Below are 27,132 nucleotides of genomic sequence, written 5' to 3' on the forward strand. Positions count from 1 at the left end.
CCGACTGGAAATGTTTCAAACTATGCTTCCTTGAAGTTGAACTAACAAAACATAATGTTAAAGATTAGGCAAATTGCTTCTAATTTGGTGTTTACAGTACTTTGAGGGGTACTTGTACTAATGTATTATATTAATCTCTTTAGTCCCTTTGACAATGACTCACTTTCACTATTGTGCTGTGTATTTTGAGGTGACCAGTGAGTTCTTGGTGGAATTCAGAGTCTGCTCTAGGTGAAACCTGAAGGGACAGATTCTAAGTGCTTAATCCTTTCCTTAAGTGCCACCTCACCAATTTGTGCAGTCTTTGATCAGGGATTGTTTTTTTTTGTCTTCAGAGATCTTACGTTTTTTGAGGCTTTGCTCATAAGTCAGTTTTTGTGGAATCCTTGGAAGCATTTGAGGAGTGTTTTTTTTTGAGCGCCTGACATCTGGTATGCTGATGATGTGGCCTACCTACCCTTTAGAGCTGATTGAAATTTCATTTCTTTGAGCTAACATGGTGAAAAGGGTTACTGCTGCTGGGTTTGTGGTTGAGCTGTAGGGCTTGGATCACTTCCTTGAGTAGCTGAAGAATATGTTTATAAACTGGAGATTGTAATGGATTTCATTGCCCGTCTTTGTAGAGAGATGATACTGTAGATGGAATAATTTGTATAGGCCAGTGTTTTTTTACCATAATTGACCTTGTGTGGTGTGGACTGGTAGGAGAAGGACTTTTGTCTTTTGAATTTTTATTTTCAGCCCTTTGAGCTATGCTGCCTCAGCAACCCCCAAGAAACCCAATTAACCCTAACCCAATCACAGGACAATTTTTCAATGACCAGCTGGGTACACCGTTGGAGTGTGTGAGGAAACTGGAACACCTGGGGGAAAATGCAAGCATTCCACGTGGAAGATATGCGGACTCCTTACAGAATGATGTGGGAATTGAAATCTGAACTTCAGAACACCCTGAGCTGATAGTGTCATGTTAACCACTTTACTGCACTGGCGTCCTACAAATCCTATTCTCCCTTGCATGCTAGGTTTGGAACTTTACTTCTGAATGTACTTGCTTGCAAGCACCTTTGTAGTACTGTAACTCGTTGACTGAGGTTGAAGTCATCTTGATTCTGGGATGGAGGCAGTGAAGGTTATACAATTTCTTGCCCATCTTATAGGTTGAATCCAAACTAATTCCAAGAAGTTCTCCACTAAAATGGGGAAGATATGAAGAATCTTCTGGTTTAAGATGGCACTGGTGAAATTCTGTGACTGCTTGCTGTGGCAAATAAAACAAGGGAAGTAACAAAATGCTTCATTAATTGCACTTTTTCTGCTAAGTGATCCCTGCAAACAGTAGACTGTAACTTCACTGTCGGAGTTGAACTTTTGAACTGCCTGTACAACCTGGCATCTTTTGCAGTAGGAACTGAAGTAAAATAGAGGGCTATTGGTAAGCCTAGTAATTTCTAAGGTAGGGATGTTCAGCACAACTTTGTGGGTCAAAGGGCCTGTATTGTGCTGTAGGTTTTCTATGTTTCTAAAAATACTTCTCCATCATTTTGTCTGCTCCAGATACCTTATTGGATAGATTTCCCAACTCTTGTCAAACTGTGGTAGCTGAAATGGTTAAAAGCTACATCAAATATAAGATTTGATTGAGTTGAGAAGATCTTCAAAGTGTTCTTTCCAGCAGACACAAATCGTCTTGCTGACTGTGATTACTTTCGCTTCATGTTTGACTCTCGGAGTGACTCCCTTCACATTTGGGATAGATAGTATTGTATCTGTAGATAGTATAAATGCAATGTTGGCATTTATTTCAAGGGGAATAGAATATAAAAACAAGGAGATAATACTGAGTCTTTATAAGACACTGGTCAATCTGCACTTGCAGTACGGTCAACAGTTTTGGGACCCATATCTCAGAAAGGATATGTTCTCAATGGAGAGCATCCAAAGGGGGTTCACAAGGATGACCTTGGGAATGAAGGGGTTAACATTGTGAGGACCGTTTGGCAGCTTTGGGCCTGTACTATTCACTGGAATTTAGAAGAATTTGAGGGGGCGTGGAATCTCATTGAAACCTACAGATGTTGAAAGAAGGTAAATGGGGTGAATGCGGAGAGGATGCTTCCTATGCTGGGGATATCCAGAGAGGGCACAGCCTCAAAATTGAGGGGGTGGGGTGGGCTTTAGAACAGGTAACAGAATTTTTTTAGCAAGAGAGTAGTAAATCTGTAGAATGCCCTGCCACAGACTGTGGTGGAGGCCAAATCCATGAGTATACACTCGGCCCTCCTTATCCGCGAGGGATTTGTTCCGGGACCTCTCGTGGATACCAAAAATCGCGGATGCTCAAGTCCCTTATTCAACCTGTGTTAATGCGGTAGTCTTTAGGACCCAGAGGAACCCCACACCTTATTTAACTTGTCTCAGTGCGGTGGACATTAGGACCCGGCGGTGGGCTCTGAATCCACAGTGTTTCTGTTCACGAAAATAATCAGGATCACAATTGAAAATAAAGTGGAAATAATAAAGCGATCAGAAAGAGGTGAAACGCCATCGGTCATTGGAAAAACGTTAGACTACAGTCAGTCAATGATTGGAACAATATTAAAGGATAAAGTGAGAAAGACCCTGCTCCGATGAAAGCTACAATTATTACTAAGCAAGGTAGTAGTTTAATTATTGGATTTTAGGTTTTTGATCCTCCACGTCAACCCGGCACAGTGGAGAGCGCACTCGGGAGTGATCTGTTACCAGATCTACTCAAGAGCTTCCGTTCCTGAGCCAGTGTTGAAACATACGTTCCTAAGCGTTTTATATATATATATAGAAAGGTAAAATGTATACTATATACTAAGACAAATGTTTGACTAACTGACGCTAAATAATACCGGATGTACCTGTTCCGATTTACTTAGTAAGAGAACTTCCGATTTTTTTCGATCCCGATCCATGATAACTCACGCACATCCTCCCGTGTACTTTAAATCATCTCTAGATTACTTATAATACCTAATACAATGTAAATGCTATGTAAAATAGTTGTTATACTGCATTGTTTAGGGAATAATGACAAGAAAAAATGTCTGTACATGTTCGAACAATAAGTGCTGAAAGAGCACTTCCGGGTTTTCTCGATTCGCAGTTGGTTGAATTCATGAATAAGGAGGGCCGACTGTATTTGAGATGGAAATTGATTGATGCCCTGACTCATCAGGGAATAATGGATATAGTGAGAAGACAGGTACATGGAGTTGTGTGGGATCCAGGATCTGGAATGATGGAGCAGATGTGTGTGATGCACTGAATGGCCTAATTCTGCTCCTATGTCTTGTGGTTTCATTGATAGGATTGGAGAGTCTGAGCATGTTGTATTTGTCAGTAGACTTCTGGATTTGCTGTACTCTTCCCTGTTAAGTTAATGACCTTTATATAGTTGTGGATCTATTTTCTTGATCCCCTTGAGTCTTGATGGCAAGAATGCCTTATGTTTGTGATTTATTTATTTTTGCTTTTGATTCAATTGTTGTCAAGGCAACCCCGCAGGATACCTTTTTATAGATGCTAATAATGTTGGACTTCAGGGAAGGTCGGACATTATAAACGCTACAGCTTATGTTTATTGGGAGTTGTCAAATTGTTCACCGAGTTCTTCAATGATTTTCTTGTGGCATTGCTGTTGTTGCCTCCTTATTTTGACCAAAATCAATGGAAACAAAGCAAATGATAAATTGGCGACCGGTTACCAGATCCTGCCATACAGCAGATAGTGCTGTTGTCCTTGCTTTTCTAGCTTGGACATATTGCCAATACCTAGATCAAAAGTCTTGTGCCTTTGTACTTGTCTCTCAGAGTTTGGACAAGGTAGAGTTTTCTCCACAAGGTGCCAGCTTTTCTTGTTCATTCCCTGCCATTTGTTTTTTTTTCCCCCAGAGGCTTATGTCCCTATCCTGTTCTGGAGTTGAAATTGAAAAAGGAGTATCAACTCATTTCTCTTTGGTCCTTGGGTTGTGCCTCTTTGGCTTTATCTATTTCCAGTGACGAGTGTGCTAGTTCACAGGGTAATTTGCTAAGGGTGCCAGAGTAGTTCATACTCATGGTGTACTAGAAGGTGGTGCAGTCCTTTCTTAATCTGGTTGCCTGCTGCTTGTCATGCCTTGTACGGTGATGTCAGTGTTGACATATCAGTTGTCCACGGTTATAATGGTGGTACAACATTCAGTTCATTCCACTGTTGGGATTATACAGAATGGAAAATGTCGTAGATGTACACTAATTACTGCAATTTGATGGAGTGAGGTAAAAGTCCAAAGGCAAGTGTGCCCAAGACCATTGGAGAACCGCTTCTGTAGTATGGGCTTGACATGCATGCAATGACTGCTGTCATAGATGTACTCTGACATGCACGTTCTTTCCCACGTCATTTTTAGTCTTCACATAAATCTTCCCTTTTTAAACAACCCCTCTGCCAGCATACTCCCTGTCCCTTTCCAGTTTTTTTTCATCCGTTCTCCTTAGTTTATGCCATTTGTTGACCTTTGCCTCTTGACTTGGGGCACTTGTTTGTGAATAATTTGATGCAAGCTACAGGAGTGTATTCAGTGGAATCCTAGGTTGAAGTGAAACAGGATATTGTCAGTGTAGTTTATTCTACAGGATCAGTAAAATTGTTTTGTATGTTATAGCAGATTGGATATTGCTGAATAGAAGAAATATAAAGCCAATAGAGCATTAAGCTTCAGGGAAATTTTAAAATAGGGGTATAGACTAGCAGCCCATTAAGTTTGTATCACATTATTGTGAAGTAGTTAAATACTGTGATTTCCAATATCTACATCTCCCTTTATGTTAACACAGTGTCTACTATAACTGAAAGTTTCCTGCTGTGATCACATTTCATGGCAACTTAGGTACACCTGTGGGGAAAAGATTTTAAGACTTAACCTGTTTAAAATGCTACTTTTTGAGTTATTTTTTACAAGCTCATGGTGCATTAATTGTTCTCAGTCTGTATTTTCAAGGCAGCAGTGGTTAATAAGCAGATTTGAAAGCAGATATTAAGCACTTTTCATTTCTGATATTCAACTGTTAATTTCTTACTGGTTCTTCTTTGTACGATTGCATGTTTAAGCTGAAATTGATTCTCAGATTTTGGCAACCTGGACAGCACCTAAAATACTCGAGGAATTTAGCAAGCCAGGCAGCATCTATGGAGGGGAATAAACAGTGTCTTGATGAGCGGTCTCACCCCAAAATGTTGACTATTCCCCTCCATAGATGCTACCTGGCATGCTCAGTTTCTCCAGCATGCTATTTCACCTTGCCCAGATAGTACCAGGAAAAGGTGGGGGGTGGGGGGAACATCAGAACAGTATTTTGTTCCCTTCAAGTGATAACTGGGATTCTCCACGGAAATAATGCAAGGAATTTATGTTGATTCATTCAGAATTATTTTGGTGTTAGTTGAGATGTATTACATGTGGCATGTTTAACAGGACAGGTGATTGAAGTGATGGTGCACAAAAGTCACCTCCACTTAGTGTTTTTTATGATTCTTTTTACATTTGAATATGTTATGAAGTAGCTCCTGAAAACAAAATGCTCTAATTGATCAATAGCGTCATTATTTTTTCCATACTGCCTTTAGGTATTTCAGAAGCCAAATTTATTGACTTTTTGACTATTCCCAAAGTTCTCTTTGATCAGTTTTTTTTTGTTGCTCTAACTTGTAACTTTGTACTTTGAGATGTTATTGCACCCAATTTTACATTGCTCCAGTTGGTATTGTGTTCTAAGCACTACACTTTAGGAAAACATCTCAGCTCTGGAAAAAGATGCAAATCAAGCTTACTAAGGATGAAAGAGTTATGCAGAGGTTGGAAAAACTTGTGGCGAAGCATAAGATTATGTTTAATTTAGGTATTAGATGTTAGATGTGAGAAGAACCCTGTGCAGGGTCAACCCACGGAAGGCTGCTGGACCAGACAACATCCCTGGTAGAGTGCTCAGAGGATGTGCAGACCAGCTAGCAGATGTTCTCACTGACATCTTCAACATCTCCCTGAGCAGCGCCACCATTCCAATGTGCTTCAAGGCCGCCACCATAGTCCCCATGCCGCAGAAGTCTTCAGTGTCCTGCCTAAATGACTACCGTCCCGTTGCACTTATGTCCATCATCATGAAGTGTTTCAAGAGGCTCGTCATGAGGCATATCAAGACCCTGCTGCCCCCCTCACTTGTCCCCCTGCAGTTTGCGTACCGTCCCAACCGCTCAACAGATGACGCCATTGCCACCACCCTCCACCTGGCCCTCACCCACCTGGACAAAAAAGACACATACGTTCGGATGCTGTTCATTGACTTTAGTTCAGCATTCAACACAATCATCCCTCAGAAACTGATTGGAAAGCTGAGCCTATTGGGCCTGAACACCTCCCTCTGCAACTGGATCCTAGACTTCCTGACTGGGAGATCTCAGTCAGTCAGGATCGGGAGTAGCATCTCCAACACCATCGCACTGGGGCTCCCCAGGGTTGCGTGCTCAGTCCACTGCTGTTCACTCTGCTGACCCATGACTGTGCTGCAACACACAGCTCGAACCATATCATCAAGTTCGTCGATCATACCACCGTGGTGGGTCTCATCAGCAAGAACGACAAGTCAGCTTACAGAGAGGAGGTGCAGAGCCAACAACCCATCTCTTAATGTGAAAAAAACAAAAGAGATGGTTGTTGACTTAAGGAGGGCACGGAGCGACCGCTCCCCACTGAACATCGACGGCTCCTCGGTAGAGATCATAAAGAGCACTAAATTTCTTGGTGTTCACCTGACGGAGAATCTCACCTGGTCCCTCAGCACCAGCTCCATAGCAAAGAAAGCCCAGCAGCATCTCTACTTTTTGCGAAGGCTGAGGGAAGTCCATCTCCCATCACCCATCGTCATCACATTCTACAGGGGTTGTATTGAGAGCATCCTGAGCAACTGCATCACTGCCTGGTTCGGAAATTGCACCATCTCAGATTGCAAGACCCTGCAGCGGATAGTGAGGTCAGCTGAGAAGATCATCGTGGTCTCTCTTCCCGCCATTATGGACATTTACACTAGACGCTGCATCCGCAAAGAAAACAGCATTATGAAGGACCCCATGCACCCCTCATACAATCTCTTCTCCCTCCTGTCGTCTGGGAAAAGGCTCCGAAGCATTCGTGCTCTTACGACCAGACTATATAACAGTTTCTTCTCCCAAACTATCAGACTCCTCAATACCCGAAGCCTGGACTGACACCTTGCCCTACTGTCCTGTTTATTATTTATTGTAATGCCTGCACTGTTTTTGTGCACTTTATGCAGTCCAGTGCAGGTGTGTAGTCTAGTATAGCTTTCTCTTTTTTTTTAATTACGTAGTTCAGTCTAGTTTTTTGTATTGTGTCATGTAAACCATGGTCCTTAAAAACATTGTCCTATTTTTACTATGCACTGTACCAGCAGTTATAGTTAAAATGACAATAAAAGTTGACGACTTGTAATGATTTGGTTCTGTGGCTTTACATCTGATCAATGAAATTGATCTGAAACATCATCTCAGTTCCTCTCTCCATATTTCTTAATCTGCTAATTATATTCAACATTCTTTGGTTTGTCTTGTCTGTTTTCCAACATGTTTGGTATTTTGATTTTGTATGGCTAATCAAAATTGAAGGTTTAGTAGACCAAGTAGGGAGGAACTGTTCTTGGCAAATGAATGATGGTGAAAAATAGTTGATTTAAAATAATTTACGAAAGTGCTAGAGAGTGCTAGAGTTATATTATCCATTGTATAAAAATGCTGGAATCAAGTTCTGTAGGATATGTATTTATAAGGGGGTTAGTTTTATGGCAAAAGGGGACTCTGGAACTATATTGGACATCTGTTTGGAAAACAAACTTGGGTGGGGTGTGTGTGTGTATTTTTTTCAAGACCAGAAACACGTTCTCCCTTGCAATGTTTCAAGGCCCTTCCTGTGGATCTTGCTCTTATCCTTTGCCTTGTTGAAGCAGAATGGATCAGTGAACAAAACATTATCTTTTCCTCTGATAATATAGCAGTGGTTTATTCCATTCATGAATTAAAAAAAAGTCTTAACATTAAAGGTACAGGACTCCCCCGCTATTTGAAGTTAGAGCGTTCCTATGAAATGGTTCATAAGCCGGAATGTCGTAAAGTGAAGAAGCAATTACCATTTATTTATATGGGGAAAAATTGGTGAGCGTTCGCAGACCCAAAAAAATAACCTACCAAATCATGCCAAATAACACATAATACCTAAAATAACAATAGCGTATAGTAAAAGCAGGAATGATCTGATAAATACACAGCCTATATAATGTTGCAAGTGCTCTCAGCAGGAAGACTTGGCGCAAGCGCTCTTGGCAGAAGCACTTTTTAAAGAAACCTTTAAGCTATGAATCATACCAAATAATACATAAAAATACACAGCTTGTATAAAGTAGAAATAATGTATGTCCAGTGTAGTTTCACTTACCGGAATCGGGAAAACAGCGAGCACACTGATGATGGTGTGTTAGGCTGAGTCGTCAGAGGTTGGGGTGGTGGGACACTGGGGTGTCATCTCATCATCGTCTGTTTCCATCAGGGCGGGCAGGTCACCTTCTTCTATGTCTGCCTGCCTCGATGTCGAAGGTCGAGTTTCGTCGTTTGCTGTGGCTGATGTGGAAGGCTTGAAAAACAACTATATGCTTGACAGCTTAGCTTCGTGCATTTTTCTATCATACAGTTCTTTGTAAGCACTCAAACCATCCTGCAAATATGCCCTAAACCTACGTACCCTTTCAAAATTAAAGTCATACTTTTCTGCAATCATTGCAGCGTTGTCAATCGCAGCGAAAATCTCAAGCAATTGCTTCCCGTTCAGTTCCTGGACGACTTCACTTTTGGGTTGTGTGCTACTGCATTCGGTTTCAATTGTTATCCTTTCCTCTTCATCTGTCAGTTCTTGGTCATGGGATGCCAAAACCTCTTCAGCATCATCTTCGCCAACTTCCACAAGCCCTTAGCCAAACTCACTATATCTTTACTTCGTTCACCAAGATCAAAATGCTTTATTATGTCTAGTTTTGCACTAAGTGTACCACCCTTATGCACTCTTTTAGGCTTCTCCGACACCTTAGAACTCATCTTGCTAATGGATGCACAAAATAAATCGACATAAAGCACAGATACTCACAGGCACATGTTTAAGCAATACCGGTTAGAATGTAGTTCTGGGGGAGGAACTCGACTGCTCGGGGCGCATTGCCTTTTTTCGTAATAGTGAAAACACCTTCTGTTAGCGAAAACAGGTAACTTATGTGGGTCTTTCGTAACAGTGAGGTGTCGTAAAGCGAACTTTCAAAAAAACGGGGGACACTGTCCTTCAGTACCTCAAGGAAGAAAATCATTCAGCTGTTGACAGCTAAATTGGCATGATCACATGAGGAAATTCTCCTAATTAAAATACTTTGACTTGGGCACAAATGCTGTCCAGCATTTCCCAAAGTGCCATTTAGCTGATTCTGGGAATAGAACTGAAAGTAAGTTGGATCTAACAATAGAAATACTAGTGTTGTGTTTCTTTACTTTTTTACCCCTCCTTCATAGATTATGAATTCTATTCTACCATATCTACTATTTTCCATGCTGATCGTTTTCAATAATTTTGCCGTAGAAAGTTTGCTATATACCAGGCACTACAATAAAGGGAGACACGAGGAAATCTGCAGATGCAGGAAATTCAAGCAGCACACACAAAATGCTGTGGAACACAGCAGGCCAGGCAGCATCTAAAGGAAGAAGTACAGTCAACATTTCGGGCCAAGACCCTTCGTCAGGACCAACCGAAAGAAAAGATAGTAAGAGATTTGAGAGTGCAAGGGGGAGGAGGAGATCCAAAATGATAGGAGAAGACAGGAGGGGGAGGGATGAAGCTGAGAGCTGGGAAGGTGATTGGCAAAAGGGATGCACAGCTGGAGAAGGGAAAGGATCATGGGATGGGAGGTCTCAGGAGAAAGAAAGGGGGAGGGAGCACCAGAGGGAGATGGAGAGCAGGCAAGGAATGATTGTGAGAGGGGCAGAGAGAGAACAAAAGAGAGAAAAAGGGGGGGATAATAAATAAGGGATGGGATAAGGAGGGGCATTAACGGAAGTTAGAGAAATCAATGTTCGTGCTATCGGGTTGGAAGCTACCCAGACGGAATATATGGTGGTGTTCCTCCAACCTGAGTGTGGTTTCATCTTGACAGTAGAGGAGGCCATGGATAGCCATATCAGAATGGGAATGGGAAGTGGAATTAAAATGTGTGGTCACTGGGAGATATTGCTTTCTCTGGCGGACAGAGCGTAGGTGTTCAGTGAAATGGTCTCCCAGTCTGTGTCAGGACAATTCCTCCCTCACCACCATTCAGGGCCCCAGACAGTCCTTCCAGCTGAGGCAACACTTCACCTGTGAGTCGGCTGGTGTGATATACTGTGTCCGGTGCTCCTGGTGCGGCCTTCTATGTATTGGTGAGAACCGACGCAGACTGGGAGACCATTTCACTGAACACCTATGCTCTGTCCTCCAGAGAAAGCAGGATTTCCCAGTGGCCACGCATTTTAATTTCATGTCCCATTCTGAAATGTCTATCCATGGCCTCCTCTACTGTCAAGATGGAGCTACACTCAGATTGGAGGAACAACACCTTATATTCTGTCTGGGTAGCCTCCAACCTGATGGCATGAACATTGATTTCTCTAACTTCCGTTAATGCCCCTCCTCCCCTTCCTATCCCATCCTTTATTTATTATCCCCCCTCTTTTTTTTCCCCCTCTCACAATCACGCCTTGCCTGTTCTCCATCTCCCCTCCCCCTTCTTTTCTCCCTAGGCCTCCCGTCCCATGATCCTTTCCCTTCTCCAGCTGTGTATCCCTTTTGCCAATCACCTTCCCAGCTCTTCATCCCTCTCCCTCCTGTCTTCTATCATTTCAGATCTCTTCTCCCCCTCCCACTTTCAAATCTCTTACTATCTTTCAGTTAGTCCTGACGAAGGGTCTCGGCCTGAAACGTCAACTGTACTACTTCCAATAAAGGGGAGCCATTTTGAAATTACTGTCATGATTTACTTATGAAGTTAATGGAACAAAGTCTTAATTTGTGTATTTCTTCTTGGAACTGGAACTTGCAACTCTATAGCATGTAGTTCTGTGCCATTGTTTTTGAAGCATTTCAATGTGCTGGTTTGATAGAGTAAGGGAGCTGAATGAGCATTAAATCTAGACATAGCCTTTTAAACATAATTACTGAATATTCATAGACAAATTCTTCATTCATATCTTTGGAGATTTCTGATCAGCTTTAAATTGCTTGACATACTAGTCTGATTGATGTAGTTATCATTTATTTTCTTCAACAGAAAGAAGATTGGATTTTTTAAAGAAAGCTACCTTATTCAGACATAGACTAAATGCAACTTCTTCAGGTTGTTTGTGGATATGAAGTGGTTGGGAGAAACAAAGAATATGTTTGTAAATGGCAGCAGGAAAAATGGGGGAAGGTTATCCGGTGAACATCATCAGAGTCAATCCAAGCTGCATCACTCAGGAAGGGGAAGCACAAGGACCAATGCAAGACTCACACTTGGAAAACGCAGCACTCGTAAGTAACTTCTGTGATTTTGTTGATTTTTGGAATTTAATCAGCCACTTTAATATGTATTTACAGCTTATTTACAGCTTATTTACTACTTTAGAGAAGTATAACTTGAAGGTGAAACACTTTGGACATGTTGCTGAGATGTTATCAATTGAGTATCTTGATAACAAGATCCTCATGGAAAATAGAAATTTTCTTTCAAATACACATGGAATTTTATAGGAATGACTTCAATTCCATTTTGAAATTTTGTAATTTATCTTGATGTAAATTAATTCCCATTCAGTCTATCTAACACTTAAGACTTAAATGTATAAAATTTGCAGTACTTCATTCTCTCTATGTCCACACTAGCAATCATGTATCTTAAAAAGAGAACTCTGAGTATAGATTTCAGTCAGTTGATACTGAAAGAAGCTGAGGCTAAGATAAGTAGCAATTAGTGTCCTTGTATAATTGGTTCTTAATTTTGCAATGGTATTACTTGATGTGCTAATACCTCATTTGGTACATTTTTGCACCAGATTGTAGATGCCAACTACCTAAAAATTGACTCAGTGTAGAATGGATAGTTAGAAATCACATTTATGTAGTATTTTATGTCTTGTGTGAAAGCCTTGATAGCAAGTGTAAATATCGCAAATAACTTCATGTTTGGTAATAATGGATTCTGATACATTTTGGTCCAGTAAAGTGACTGTCCCTATTAGATGAACTTTCATGGAAGTAGTTTAAAAAATATTTTTTAAAGAAGTCAAACTGAGTAACAAACTGTGTATTTTAATGAAATGCAGACAAATTAAAACACAATCAATAGTGCTATAACACTGTATTAGTTCCTAATATTTCCTAAAAGAGGAACATGCTGCTGTGGTCTTTTGACTGTAAGTGAACAAAATCAATGCAGGCACATAGTACGAATAATGGACTTGTCTCATACAATGCTATTGACGATTGCATTCTCCAGTTGTTCATTTTCATTGTAATATTCAAGATGATTGTGGTTACCTTCAAATTCTTTGTAGTTTTGAACTTGAAGTAGTGAAATAGTTTGATTTTTACTGCTGGCCGTTCTGGCATTTTTTAAGTCTGAATGCTTGAAACCACAGTAAACAAAACAGTTCTGAATTGTTTACTGCTTATTTCTCACCAACTATCAGTGATAAAAATCACTGCCCTTTGAACACAAACTCAAACAACTGACGCTATTTTAAAAACTGTTTATTCTAAGCACATTGTAGTTTCTAATAGCCACACAAGTGCAAGTGACTAATGCTGGTTTAAAAACTGTTTGGCAGCAGTCTCCTGTCCTAATTATGTAGCATTGTGCCCCAAATAAGCAAAGGGAATCCCGGCTATTTTCCCGATATTTTTTTTTGTTGTTGTTCTTTAAGAGATGTCCCAAATAAGTGTCTTCCCTGTTTAACAGATGGCCCAATTAAATGGAATCCACTGTATTTGATGGATAAAGATTATTTTTGCAATGTAAATATTTTATAATAAATTTGGAAAGAGTTCGGGCCTGGCATCCTTAACCACTTTCTCATTGGCTGTAGGTCAAATAGTATTTAAATAAATGCAGGTTCTTTTTCTTAATGCCATTTAAGGCCATACCCGATTATTATATTTTTGTTTTAGGCATGATGGGTTTTGAGGGTCACTGCTCTCGTTATGTACCTTCCACTGGAATGACAGCAAAAGAACTGTGTGAAAATGATGATCTTGCAACAAGTTTAGTCCTTGATCCTTATCTGGGGTTCCAGACACACAAAATGAACACCAGGTATGTCAGGCAAGTATCGACCACTCCAATTTTCAAATCTAAATAGATTGCTGAAGCATTAGAGGTAAACTATGATCTATTTGTGGATGCGATACAAAAATTATTTTTTTTTCTCCCATTTTTCTCCTGTTGTAGGTTGCTCACCACCTCACAACCTCCTCCAACCAGGAGGGTGAGATGGTCTGGGCCGCGGACTTCTCGATGACCGCCAACAGTAACGACCCGTGTTTGGCAGGCAGGTGTGACTGAAATGGGGTGAGCCTGACGCTGTCAGTTCCTCCTACCTCCCCCGAGATGGAACGCCTCGCTTCTGCGCGACGCTCATGCAGCCTAGCCAAGAACTGACCAAACTGACCCGATTGAGGTAGGGGGATTCAAGTAGCAGGCAGTCCTGGGACTCGAACCCGCGACCTCCTAGTTTGGAGGCAAGTGCTGTATGGGGCTATGTGACTGAAAATGTTCACTATATAGAATTGCTAAAATGAGGTTCAGTCCACACTACTCCAAAATTCAAGTAATTCCCCCAACCACCCCACCTTTTTGTTATTTTAAACATTTTTTGCTTAATTTTAAAGAAAAGCTGTTTGGATAACGGCGGTTAATGGTACCTATCGGTATCAAAAGTCCAGTCCCAAAATTTTATTTTTTTTTATTCTTATAATGGTTTTCTTAATCTAAGTGTAATTTGTTCAAAATTGCAGAAAAATAAACTGTCATGGTCAGGCATTTTTGACTGTTTTCTTACTTGTGCTTAACAAATTTTACACTAAATATGTCATGAAATTGGTACTATTAGAAAATTAGCAATTGGCATCAAAATTATGGGAATAAAAATTTGGTGAAATGCACAGGAACAATCTGGCAACTTCAAATATGTAGTTAACATTTTCTGAAATACAAAAAAAGTGATTTAAATGAAAAGCTGAAGAAAATGTTGAAGTCAAATGTGCTTGACCATTTGCTAAAATGGGATGCTTTAGAAGGAAGTATCCCACAACGTGGTGGTGATCGGATAAAATGAAATGGTAAGTCAAAGATGTTGCTGGACTGTACACCATCTTGATAACAAGATGTGATGTTTTCTATATGGTGAGTATTATTTTAAAATGTGAAATTTGTATTCTTTATGAAGATAAACAACTACGGGTGAGTAATTAAAACTAGTAGATATCTATTGAAATGAACTTACAAAGCTTAAGGTTTCTGATAATTGGCACCAGTTTGTGCGTCTAGCTAAATATTCTACTTCTCTCCAGGCTTCATTTTCATTTTTAGACGTAGGTCTGCTTGTATAAATTTTTGTTGTGTAATTGTACGTCAAAGGTACAATTTTTACTGCTTCCAGAAAACCGAAATTGGTTTCATTTAATTATTAGGTCATCTATTTTAGAACTGAGATCAGTGTACTTTTGAAATGATATTTTTGAACTGGGGATTATGAAAAAGAGGTTTAAGTTCATGGGTGGCTCAATGCTTGTGGATTAATATATTAAAAAAATAAAAGGCTAATGGAATATTGATTTTGAAATCTGGGGGCGGAGTACAAAGGATGTTAGTTACTCTACACTGAGAAAGCTTTGGTCAGGGTCCATTTAAGTTCATTTCTGGGCACTGCACTTCAAGAAGATGCATTGGGTTTGCATCAGGTTTCAAGCAATATTTGGACTAAAGTATATCAAGTTGCATATACCACGTGTGTATTTTTCTACTGTTCATTTGTTTATGGGATGTGGGCAGTGTGTACCTGTAAGTGTCCTAATTATAGAAGACTATTTGTTTTGATATATTTTGTTGACACGTGCTGGTGTCTGTTTTCTTCCAGAAGGTAGGAATGATTGCTTCGAAATACTGTGGAAGGAGCCATTGACAGCACATTTCATATAGAATGTAAACTGTAGCCACAGTGTTAATGAAGGAAGAGAATATTTAGAGAAATGGGTGCCAATTGGACAAGCTTATTCAGTCTCAATGAGTTTGAACTTGTTGTTGGAACACAGCTGGTCTTGACAACTGGAGGGTATCCATTGTACAGTGATCTTCTGGCTTGTAGATTCTGGGAAAGTTTTGAGGGATGAAAACTTGAATGCCTATCCACTGCCCTGTTCTTGTAACCAAACTGTGGTTGGTCCAGCTCAGTTTCTGTTTGATGTTGATGGAAGATCCAGGAGATTGTAATGCTGTTGAATGTTAGGGAAAGGTAGTTGGACTCTTCTGTTGCAATGATCATTGCTTGGCATTTATTATTTGTGGCTTATTAACCCATGGCTGAGGCTGCCCAACTTTTGGCTGTATGGTCTACTTCAATTTCTAAGGAGTTGGTCAGAAATTTGAAACTTGTGCAGTTATTGGCAATTTTTTGATACTTCTGAAATTCAATGATGGCAGGCAGGATCATTGATGAACATGTTGAAGATGGTTGACCCTTGGGTTCTGACCTGGGCTGCTCCTATAGTAAGAACTGATACAATGGAACTAACAACTAATGGCAGCCATCTTATGCTATACAGTGCAGATGCCCAATCAGTGGAGAAGTTAATTTTACAATGAATTATTGTTGTTTCACTTGAGCTCTGTCATTCTTGAGTTCAGCATGTTTACCCGTGATTTTATTGATCTCTACCAGCACTACAGCCTCCCTGACATATAGCTTGTTTTCTGAATTTTATGTTTTTGTCCTCCTATTTTATTCCTTTATTAGTGGGCAAACCTTTAGCTGCCAAGGTCCTAAACTCTGTAAATCCTTTCTTTAAACCTCTTATGACATTCTCAAATTTCTTGCCCAGTCTTTTAGTTATCAAACTAAATACCTCTTTATGGCTTGGTGTCCAGTTTTATTAATACACTTGTGAAGGCTCTCTGTAAATAAAAGTTGTTGAAAGGAGCGTACATTGGAACTGTTAATGAAAGGATGTCAAAGCAGATTTTTTTTTGATCTCCCAACAGCATTTCTTGGTGCTATATTGTACAATTTTTATGCTATGAATTGTAAAGCTTACCTGTCGATTTTCTTTTGTCTCTTCAGATTTCGACCCATAAAAGGAAGACAGGAAGACCTGAAAGAAGTAATAGAGGATTTCAAGAAGGGAGAAAATTTAGAAAAGGCTTTCAAAGCATTAACCACAGGCGAATGGGCAAGACATTATTTCCTCAACAAAAACAAAAGCCAAGAGAAGTTATTTAAGGAACATGTAGGTGGTATTTTCTTTAAAATCGATTTTTCTTTCTAACAGCTTTTTCAGGAATATGCTATTTGCTTAAAAGAATTAATGATCCGAAGCGATTTAATACATTTTTTAAAAATTTATTAGAAAATAAACAATTTAGATGTAAGGCTTCTGTTTCATATCTTTAAATGTATTTAATTGTTAAAACTTCTCAAAGGGCACTTATGTAAATCTAATTACTTCTGTGCAAAACATTTTGATGTGCTTTCATCTGTTATTGAATAGAACTAAATTGTAAAGCATGCTGTTTTGCATTTTCCATTTGACCCTACATATTCAGGTTCCTCTAAATTTTAGAGCAGAAATTTTTTCACTAATGAATAATTTTTTTTTGAGGAAGTTAAATTATCTGAAAAAGATTACTTTTTAGAGCAAGCATGTCACAGTCAGGGACGTTTATTGCCTTGAAGGCGTTGTTTTGGATGACAGGCACTCTGAAGGTATTACATGTGGAATGGGTGGCAAACATAGGTTATATCTTTTGCCATAATAGATTCAGTAATGCAAGAGATTCCATTTTGTAGGTCTCTTCAACTTCTGGATTTCAGCTCTACATGCTCTTCCCTACTATTCTTTAAGATGTGCCTATCTAAATGGCCAATATTTAAGTTTAGATTTATATTTTCTTACAAAATCTGGAATTTATAATCTTAAATTGAAAGGAATCTTGGCCCTTAACAATGTTGGCCAAACAAAGCACATAACAGCTGATGGCTATCTGGCACTATGAGCCTGCTCCACCATTCTCAAATTCAAAAAGTAACCAAACTTCTACCTGTAACCATCATCTAGTACTGTTTTTGTATTTCTTGGCTTCCTTGATGCCCAGAGATCTTTTGATCATTTTTGAATGAGTTGCTGAAGGCTTCTGGGATAGAGAATGCCAAAAGTACATTGCTCTCTGACAAAATTTCTTGTCCGTTGTCCTAAGTGTCAGATTTTGAAACATAGTCTCAGTCTTCAGCCAGGGAAATACCTTCCTTGCTTTCAAGCCTGTCAAATCCTCTAAGAATTTTCTATGTTTAAATGAAATCTCTCACTTTCCTAAATTCAAGAGAATACAGCTCCAGCCTAATCCATCTCTGCTCATACACCAAATCTGCTATCCTTGGAGCCATTTTAGTAATTGCACTCCTTTTTATTGCAAGTATATATTTTTCTAGAGTAAGGAAACCAAAATTGCACATGGTGGTCTAGGTATATTCTTGCTAAGATTGAATAATTTTGCAGTATGACTCCCTCAATCCTGTATGCAAATCCTCTCAAAAGTTAAAATATGAATTGCCCTCTAAATTGCTTGCTGAACTTGCATGTTAGCTTTCAGCAAGTTGTTTAAGTGCACCTTTGTCCTTTTGAATATCATTGCTGACCAGTCTTACACCAGTTAACAAAATATGCAAGTTTTATTTGTAAACCAATATGGGTAACTTCATGATTCCATTCTGCTATGTTCTCACCTACTAGGTTGTCCACATCCCTTGAAATCTTCCTCTGCACTTTCAATCCCTTGTAGTTTAATATAGTCAGTGCACTTGGAAGTATGAGATTTGGTTTCCTTGGTGATCAAAAGTTGGGGCCTAAGCATTAGTCCCTGGGGTGCCCCATTTGTCATGTTTTTTTTGTAAAAACATACTTATTCCATGGTAGTATATTTCCTCCAGTTCTGTGTCCTTGTTTTGTTGAATAACTACCTGTGTGGAACCTTATTAAATGCTTCCAGAATTTCAAATGCTGCACATCCATTAGATTTTCATTCTAATCTACTGGTGCTCAAAGAACTTCAGCAGGTTAGATAAATTGGATTTTTCTCTTTATGAATTCAGTGAGTCTCTGGCCAATCCTATTATTTTCAAAATGTTATTTTACTACCTCTTTATGGTGATTCCTGCATTTTCTTACTATTGACATTAGGCCAGTAGGTCAGAGTTTCATCTCTTTCTCACCCCGACCCCATCAACTATCCCCATTCCTGTCTTAAACAGTGACATCATGTTTTCTATCCTCCAACCCACTGAATCAATTTGAAATCCATCAAATCTTGAAAGATAATAACTAGAACATTAATTCTCTCTAAGCCACCTCTTTCAAAATTGTGTAATGTAAATCCTTGGGTAGTACTTCAAAATAAGTAATAGTAGAAATTGTTGCATTTCTTACTGTTACTACATTTATGCATTTTGAAAGTTCCTAGCACTCTTTAATAGTAATTGTTCAAGCAGTAGTATCCTCTTCTGTTCTCCCTGCACTCCTTGATCACAAGTAGAAATGGAACAATCGGATGGGAGAGGTAGCCTGTGTTTTGCATGTTAAGTATTTTGCTACAACTTCGGCCTAAGTCACATGGCACAGATCCTCTGTCCCACCATGCATATCCAGTAACGATACTAATTTCTTTTACCAGCACTTGGTTCATAACCTAATATGCCTTGGTCATTCAAGAGCATGTCTAGATGCTGCTTAAATGTCAGAATACTTGTCTCTGCCATCTTCTCAGGCAGTGTGTTCCTGACTGCAATTGCCCATGGATCGCTTTTATGCCTTCCTACTCGTCTTTAACATATACCCTTTAGCATTGGACTACTTCAGATATGTTTTCCCATGCCAATAAATTTCTCTCATAATTTTGTGTACCTCTGACAGATCCTCCCTTGTCCTCCTCCACAATAAGGAAAACAAGCAAAACTCATTGATGCCTTCCATCCCAGGCAACATTGGTGAAAATCCTGCACGCTCACCCGTGCAATCACCGTCACTCCTATATTATAGCAGTTAAGACTACATGCATGATTCCAGCTGTGGCCTAACCAAAGTTTTGTACCAAGAACTCCCAGCACTTGTATTGTGTGCCCTAGCAAATGAAGGCAATAATGCTGTGAGCAGCCTTCACCCTTTTACCCATATTGCCACTTTTGGAAATCTTTGCCAACTTCCCTCTGTTCCTCCATACTGTCTAGGACCCTAGTGTTCATCTACTCTAATCAACCCTTCAAATTCGTCACCTCACATTAGGATTCAATTTCATTTGCCATGGCTAATTTATCAATTTCATTACTCACTTCGCTATCGACACCACCAGCTTTAAGTCATTGTGTAGAGACTGATTATTTTGAGAGATTGTAAAAAATAGACTCCTCCCTGTTGGGGTGAGGAATATAAATTTTTGACTTACTCAGGATTCACCAAGTAAATTGTACTGGTGGGCCATAGCACACAAGATCTGTCAAATGAATATTTGAGTTTTGTAGTTTATAGGATATTGTGATTCAGAGTAGTTGGTGTAGCTGTACAAAATGAACATACAAAAAGTTATACCCACAAAATGTTTAATATATTTTGGGCAGGTTTTTATTTATCTGAGAATGTTTGCAGCTGAGAGTGGATTTGAACTCTTGCCATGTAATCGGTATTCCTCAGAGAAAAATGGAGCCAAGATAGTTGCAACCAGGGAATGGTAAGACCTGAACTAATGTTAAATTATAGATTCACTTATGCATGTAGTTAATTAATTTTCATTGCTGATTATATTATTTTAGCTGTTATAGTTGTATTTTGTTTAATAACACTTGCAAAGCACTTTGGAACGTTTTACTGCACTGAAGATATTTAAAAATATTTGCTTTTTAATGTTTTAAATACTGATTCAACTTTGTTACAAGGAGAAGCAGGATATTGCTTCAAATTAGAAACTGATCACTCAGGTAGAAAATTGAAGTCAATGACCTTTCATCAGAACTGTCATAGATGAACAACATTTAATCAAGTTGAATGCTGCAAAGGAAGATGGCCGATTGAACAAATTATATATTGGAATTAAAGTAGATAGATTCTAGCCTGTTTATAAACAGATTTCTAATATTCCTATCACGATTGGTTAGAAAGTCTTTAAAATTATAGAACATTAATGCACCCGAGATATTAGAATTTGAAATGCAAGAGTAACAGAAAGCCAGCAAGAGTTGATAGTGCTTTTAAAGTTAGAAATATCTTTAAGGCATTTAACAGAGTAAAGCAGAAAAATGTCATTTAAGTTTGAAGCTTGGTCACGCACTAGTTTCAAAGGGTGAGTGATTGGAGGATGTAGCTTGCAGACCTGAGCTGTAACGTGTATTCATAAACTTCCGGCGCAATGGTGTTGCTCAGTTTTTGAAACATAAGCTTCAGAATAGGATCTCAGGATAAAGTCAGTCCATTTATGATTAAAATTGATGAGAATTTCAAAGTGCAGTGAGTTTTTGGATCTCTACCTTGAGATCTGCAGTAATGGAGAACTTGAATTTATTTAGGACTGAGATACATTTTTAGAACTGATGAGAAGGAATTTCTTTAGCTGAAAGGTGATGAATCTAGAATTCATAACCACAGATGGCTATGAAGGCCAAGTCATTGAGTATAATTAAAAAGAAGATTGATAGGTTCTTGATTGGTAAGGGTATCCTAAGTTACAGGGAGGTGGCAGGAGGATAAATTGAGAGGAAAATAAATCAGCCCTAAATCAAATTGATGGGCTGAATATGCTAATTCTGCTCCCTTGTCTTATGGTCAAATCAGTAAGGCAATTATGGATTAAGGGAAAATGACAGTGAAAGAGATTGAATACACTTGAATTGTTTCCATTGAAGTATCGGAGGTTGAACGGCTCCCTGAAAGGGTACTCCTTGATAGAAGTACACCCTATCCTCGATATATGCAAGGGATATGTTCCTCGCAGTTGACGCATAATGTGAATAATTATTTAAATGGAGAAAACAGGAATGCGTTCTGGAGGGCTTTCTAAATATGTTTTATCTGTAATTTGTTCATATTTTCATATCAATACAACACAAGTAGTACTACAAGGCAACATTCATATTATATTTCATCAATTTAAGGTAATATGCAACATAATAAATCATAGAAAGTTAACATACTAGGGTGTATAGTACTCACCAACAGTGGCTGGTGTGTTCGCTCTGGGAGATGAGTGGTTGTTATAGTGTCTGGCAGCTTTACATGAATGAGGTGGATGGTTGTGGGTCGTCAGGATCATCAAGGACAGCAAAGGGTGAAGGAAGACTCACAGAACTCTTAGTACTGTTGGCAGCAGGAGATGACACCGGTTTGAAGAAAGTGGCGAGGGTTGATTGCTTGGCAGCATTTTGTTTTTCAACATAAGTTTGCTTGTAGGGAAGAAGGCTTGCAGGGAACGACTGAAATGTTGACTCCGTTCTAAACTTGGGTCCATGTCCATTGCCATTTATGCCAAGTGTTCCACAGCCTTAAAAAATTCTGCCAGTTGCTTCACTGTAAAATGCATCACCTGCAACTCACTTTCTTCATCATCATTATCACCTTCAGTCTGAGTTAAACGCAGGTCATCCACACATAATTCTTCATCATGAGAATCCAGTTCTACCACGTCAGCAGTCTCGAGATCTGAGAATCCTTCCCCACCAATTTTATAGCTCAAGGCCACACAATCCTGGACAGCTGCAGTGAAGGCAGGAAACCCCTTGAGGGTGTGCACACACTCTACCCAAATTGATTTCCATGCTCCATTGAGAGTGGAAGACCTGACCTCTTTCCAGGATTCATCAATGTTGTTGACAGCATGTCTGATGTTGAAGGACTTGCACCATTCCCTCACCGTTGATAAACTCCCAGGATTTTCAAAATCGTCTGTTGCTTGCAGCATCTGAGAAATAGTTTGCCATAAAAAATACGCATTCAATGTGGATATCACACCTTGGTCGAGTGGTTGAATCAGCAATGTTGTGTTAGGGGGCAGGAAACACACTGTTATGTTAGGATGAATGCTGTCCAAATGTTTAGGATGGGCTGGTACATTGTCAAACAACAGAAGAACTTTAAATACAAGATTCTGTTCCCGGCAGTAGCGTTCAGCCTCAACAACAAAATGATTAGTAAACCAATCTTCAAAGATTTGACCAGTGACCTATGCTTTCTTGTTAGCTGCCCAGTGGACAGGAAGCATATTCTTACCCAAATCCTTAAGAGCATGGGGATTTAGTGAATGGTAAACTAAGAGAGGCTTCATCTTGCGGTCTCCTTAGGCATTGGAACACATAAGCAAAGTCAATCTATCCTTTGCTGCCTTGAAACCTGACGCAGTTTTGTCATTCTTACTTATGTAAGTGTGTTTTGGCATATGCTTCCAAAAATGCCCGGTCTCGTCTGACGCCACCCTGTTTATAATTTCCAACTTTTTTTCAAGTGTTAAAGTGGTTCTCTGCGGTTTGGCTGATGACCCAGGACTTGACATCGGACACTTAGGAGGCATGGTTAAATATTTCAAGCACAAAATCACTGCAGCGTAGGTAAAAACAACAAAAGTTTAAGAGCGCAAGATCGTACATCCATACATTGCCAAAACCAATGCGAGACTGGCGGGAGTGAGACTGAGGCGTGCGCACGTGACTTGTATTGGCGGGAAAGTGGTGCTTCTCATCCCAACAGTGAGATTGTGGGGTGTGCGCATCTGACTTAGTGGGAAAGCAGTGCTCCTCGCATAACTGAGTTTTGGACACATTTAATTAGAAGCTTGTAGAAATAGGTTCCTCGCATAACTGTGAATCCGCATTGTCTGAAGATGCATATGACGAGGATAGGGTGTACGTAAAATTGGGATAGATAAATGGGTTGGGGGTATGGAGGACGATGGTTGCAGGTTAATGGACTAGACAATGTAATAGTTTGGCATGGGCTTGATGGGCCAAAGGACCTGTTTCAATGCTGTAGTCTTCTGCGACATTAAAATTAGGAGAATTGTAGATAGGATAGACCAGGGGTGGGCAAACTTTTTGACTTGTGGGCCACAAAGGGTTCTAAAATTTGACGGGGGCTGGACCAGGAGCAGATGGACGGAGTGTTTTGGTAATACACCTCATAAGAGAAAATAAAATATCATGGGATATGTAGAAAACATGTGCTTTAATTTCAATTGAAAATGAACAAATGCATTACAACAAAATATCTGTCTTTGAAGTCCCATGGTATTTAGCTATTTATTGAAATGACTTTTAAAACACTGAAAATTAAATGAATAAAATACAGCTTTTTTAATAGTAAGTTATTATTTTAAAGCACTGAAAATTCTGTTATCCTTCAAGATATTATCATCATCACTCTCCTGACTGTCTTTATTTCAAAAACTGTAGGAGATGCAGGTCTACTTGTCCTGCTCCTTCTTATTCAATTGTCCCCTGTGCCAAAACTCAACAACGACCAGCACAAGGACAGAACAGTGACAGCGTGCCAGTATGCGGAGTGCGTTATTTGATCTGGAGCGCATTTTTTATTTTGAGAACGTACGTGCACCTCCGCACTACTCATGTCCATCACTTAACAGAAATGACATGTAACATGTAAGGCTTATTGAAAAAAATATTTTCAAATGCATTTTTTACATAACACAACGAAGAAACTGATTTTTAATTTCAGTGGGAACAGTGTTGTTGGTCTCCCTTTTTAGCCAGCGCATCAAAGTCTGGATTTAGTTTTGTTGTGGCGATTCTCAGGATGGATCTGAGGTGTTGGTCAGTTAACTTGGATCTGTGGCTGGCTTTGGTGATGTTCATGACGCTGAACGCCTGTTCACACAAATAGGTCGAGCCAAACAAAGCGTAAAGCACAAATGTGGAGTAATACGCTGCACCTCGACAAAGGTCAATGTATATAGAGTGCGTCATCTATTGGGAAAACGCCAGAATTGCAGGGAAAAAACGTTAACAAGGTTTATTAATATAATTTCATCAAGTTCTGCGGGCCGGATTAAAAAGCTTAACGGGCCGCATATGGCCCCCAGGCTGTAGTTTGCCCATGCCTGGGATAGACAGTTAATGCTTTTTCCCCAGGAAGGAAATGGTGAATGCAGGGAGGAATAGAACTAAGGTGAGGGGAAGGTGAAGTTTAAAGGTGGTTAGAAGGCAAGTATTTTTACACTGAACATGCTTTCAAGGCAGGTAGGTGGTAGAAGCAGATACATTAGTAACATTTAGGAGGGATGTGGGCAAGCACATGAAAAGGCAAGGGATGTAGAAATAAAGAACAATTTAAATTGGCATTATGTTTGGCATGGATGTTGGGAGCAAAGTGCCTGCTGCTGTGCTGTACTGCTTTGTGTTCTTTGAAAATCAACTTGGGAAGTAAGATAGGGCACGTTTGAACATAGTACAGTTCGGGCCCTGAAGCCCATGATGTCTGCTGACCTTTTAACCTACTCCAAGGTCATTCTAACCATTTCCTGTAAAAGGTAGCAACTCAGCTCTGATGCTTCAGAGATAACAATCTCAAGTGCATCCAACCTCTCCATTCTTGTCATCTTACTAAAATCCACGATTGCATTTTTGATTAGAAATCTATGAATTTCAGCCCTAAATAAATCTAAGGTCTTCACCGTTGCAGAAATCTGTGGCAAGGAGATCAAAAGGCTCACTACATTTAGACATTATTTCATATTTTTAGTCATATTGAATGACAGAGCAGGCTTGGGGCTGCATGCCTTGCTCCTTTCCCTATTGTTACAGGGTAAGTTGGATCTATATTTTCCCTCAAATTTTGATCAGATATGAAGATCAAAGGGGGTTAGAGAACATATAATTTAATTGGAAATGAATCATTGGATCTGGAAGCAAGGTTGATGGAAAAGAGAACCTTGGTTACAGAACAGATGGCAGGCTAGTGGGGAATTTGATGAACAAAGTAAAGGATAGAAAAGCTAAAGAGATGGTCAGAACGTGAGACAAGTGTTTGAACTCTGTATTTGGTGTAGTTTGGGCATAGAAGATGTGGGAGCCATGAATAAATGATCTGATTGTTGGTTAGAAACTTGAAGTAACATTTTAGATATTCAGGAACTTGGTTTTCATCGTAAAATGAATTGCAAATATTTTACAAATCTTTCATGTTAAATAGTGTATTAGGAAGGCTTAAAGCAAAGATTCTCAGCCTTTTTATGCCATGGACTCTGGCCATTAACCAAGGGGTCCGTGAACCCCAGGTTGGGAACCCCTGGTGTAGAGCCTTGAGTTACTAGTGTACTTAAATGCGCTGTTTTAACATTTTCATTATTGCATGTATTCCCCATATAACTTATGTTCAATTTTAAAGTTGACTGCAATAATTATAGAAGCCTTTGTTCATATTTGTCTCCTATTATTGGTATAACTAAATTGCATGGGTTAGTCTTTTGCAGTGAATGGTATCTCTGCAACTTATTATTGCTGTTTTCATTTCCACTCAATCCAGAAAGCTTTATGCCAGTAGATGTTATGTATTTCAGAGACTAAAGATATTAATTAGAGGTAATATTTGACTTTTAAATAGGAAGAAGAATGACAAGATTGAATTGTTGGTTGGCTGCATTGCAGAACTGTCAGAAATGGAAGAAAACATGCTACTTCGTCATGGAGAAAATGATTTTAGTGTTATGTTTTCAACAAGAAAAAACTGTGCACAGCTTTGGCTTGGACCTGCTGCATTTATCAACCATGGTATGGATCCCTCTGCATGAGTTACTAAACATTACTTGCATAATGAGATAGTTATTCTTTTTATTTCATAAGCGGCCTTATTTAAAAGTTGAAAGAGTCTTTTCAATGACTTGTTGATCAGGAGCAGCAGCAAAGTTAGTCTGAACATGTTATATTGGGCTCACATCAAAGACAGAATTGTGCTTGAGTTCTTTGAAGTATTCTTTCCAGAGGCTCTTATGCCCCTTTGTACCTGATGAGTTCACCCCTGTGTTTGCTGTCAGTGGAAGCACACTGGGTATTTAGGTAACAATGGTAGTATAGCAGTTAGCATAAACACTATTACAGCACTAGTGACTCGGGTTCATTTCCACCACTGTCTGGAAGGAGTTCATACATTTTCCTCATGGTCACATGGTTTTTCTCTGGGTGCTTCAGTTCACAACGACATTCCAAAGATATATGGGTTAATTCATCACATGGGTGTAATTGGCAGCATGAGGTTGTTGGGCTAGAAGGGTCTGTTATCATGAAGTATGTCTAAATAAATGCTTTGTACACAAGTAAATGATCCTGTACATGTAATAGATGTTTGTGAGTTGCTGGGTCCTGCATACCCTGTCCATCACCAGTTAGTCTGTTGGTCAAGATCTTTCTGCTGGAATAATGCAAGCGGGTGCCTGTGTATCTTTATCTTCCCTGGAGAAATGGTGTAGCTGCCAATCTTGGAATATCTTAAGTTTGCAGCTAATTAGTTGCTTAATATCCTCACTATGTTCATCAAACCAGCCCTGCTTCCAACAGTGAAGCCAAGGGACTTTTCACAGGTACCTTTTGTGGCAGACTTAAGTGCAGTGCGTAAGTAGTGTATACTTTGAAGATCATGCAGAAATTTTCAGGTTTTCTGTGCAATGCTGTTTAAGAAGAGCCACTATGATGGAGTTGTTGGGACCTTGGATGTTGATCTTATGGTAACAAATTTGCTGTTGATGCTCATGCTT

At 39.5% G+C, this 27,132-nt stretch overlaps 1 protein-coding gene across 10 annotated transcripts in view; it reads left to right on the forward strand.

Moving 5' to 3' along the window:
- The window catches only part of kmt5b (lysine methyltransferase 5B), a 58,548-nt gene that overhangs the window by 10,873 nt on the left and 20,543 nt on the right, over positions 1 to 27,132 (forward strand). For 8 of the 10 annotated variants that reach the window (XM_059975901.1, XM_059975897.1, XM_059975899.1 and 5 more), the window contains exons 2-6: positions 11,419 to 11,660; positions 13,296 to 13,449; positions 16,463 to 16,628; positions 20,006 to 20,115; positions 25,986 to 26,152. In XM_059975901.1, the coding sequence (XP_059831884.1) occupies positions 11,498 to 11,660; positions 13,296 to 13,449; positions 16,463 to 16,628; positions 20,006 to 20,115; positions 25,986 to 26,152 (760 nt within the window). In that variant the 5' untranslated portion in view covers positions 11,419 to 11,497. Of the gene's footprint in view, positions 1 to 11,418; positions 11,661 to 13,295; positions 13,450 to 13,629; positions 13,805 to 16,462; positions 16,629 to 20,005; positions 20,116 to 25,985; positions 26,153 to 27,132 lie in introns of those variants that run through there. The other 2 variants (XM_059975904.1, XM_059975905.1) reach the window with 2 other exon arrangements.

The sequence above is a fragment of the Hypanus sabinus genome, chromosome 7 (genome assembly GCF_030144855.1).
Source record: "Hypanus sabinus isolate sHypSab1 chromosome 7, sHypSab1.hap1, whole genome shotgun sequence".
Taxonomy (NCBI): Eukaryota; Metazoa; Chordata; class Chondrichthyes; order Myliobatiformes; family Dasyatidae; genus Hypanus; species Hypanus sabinus.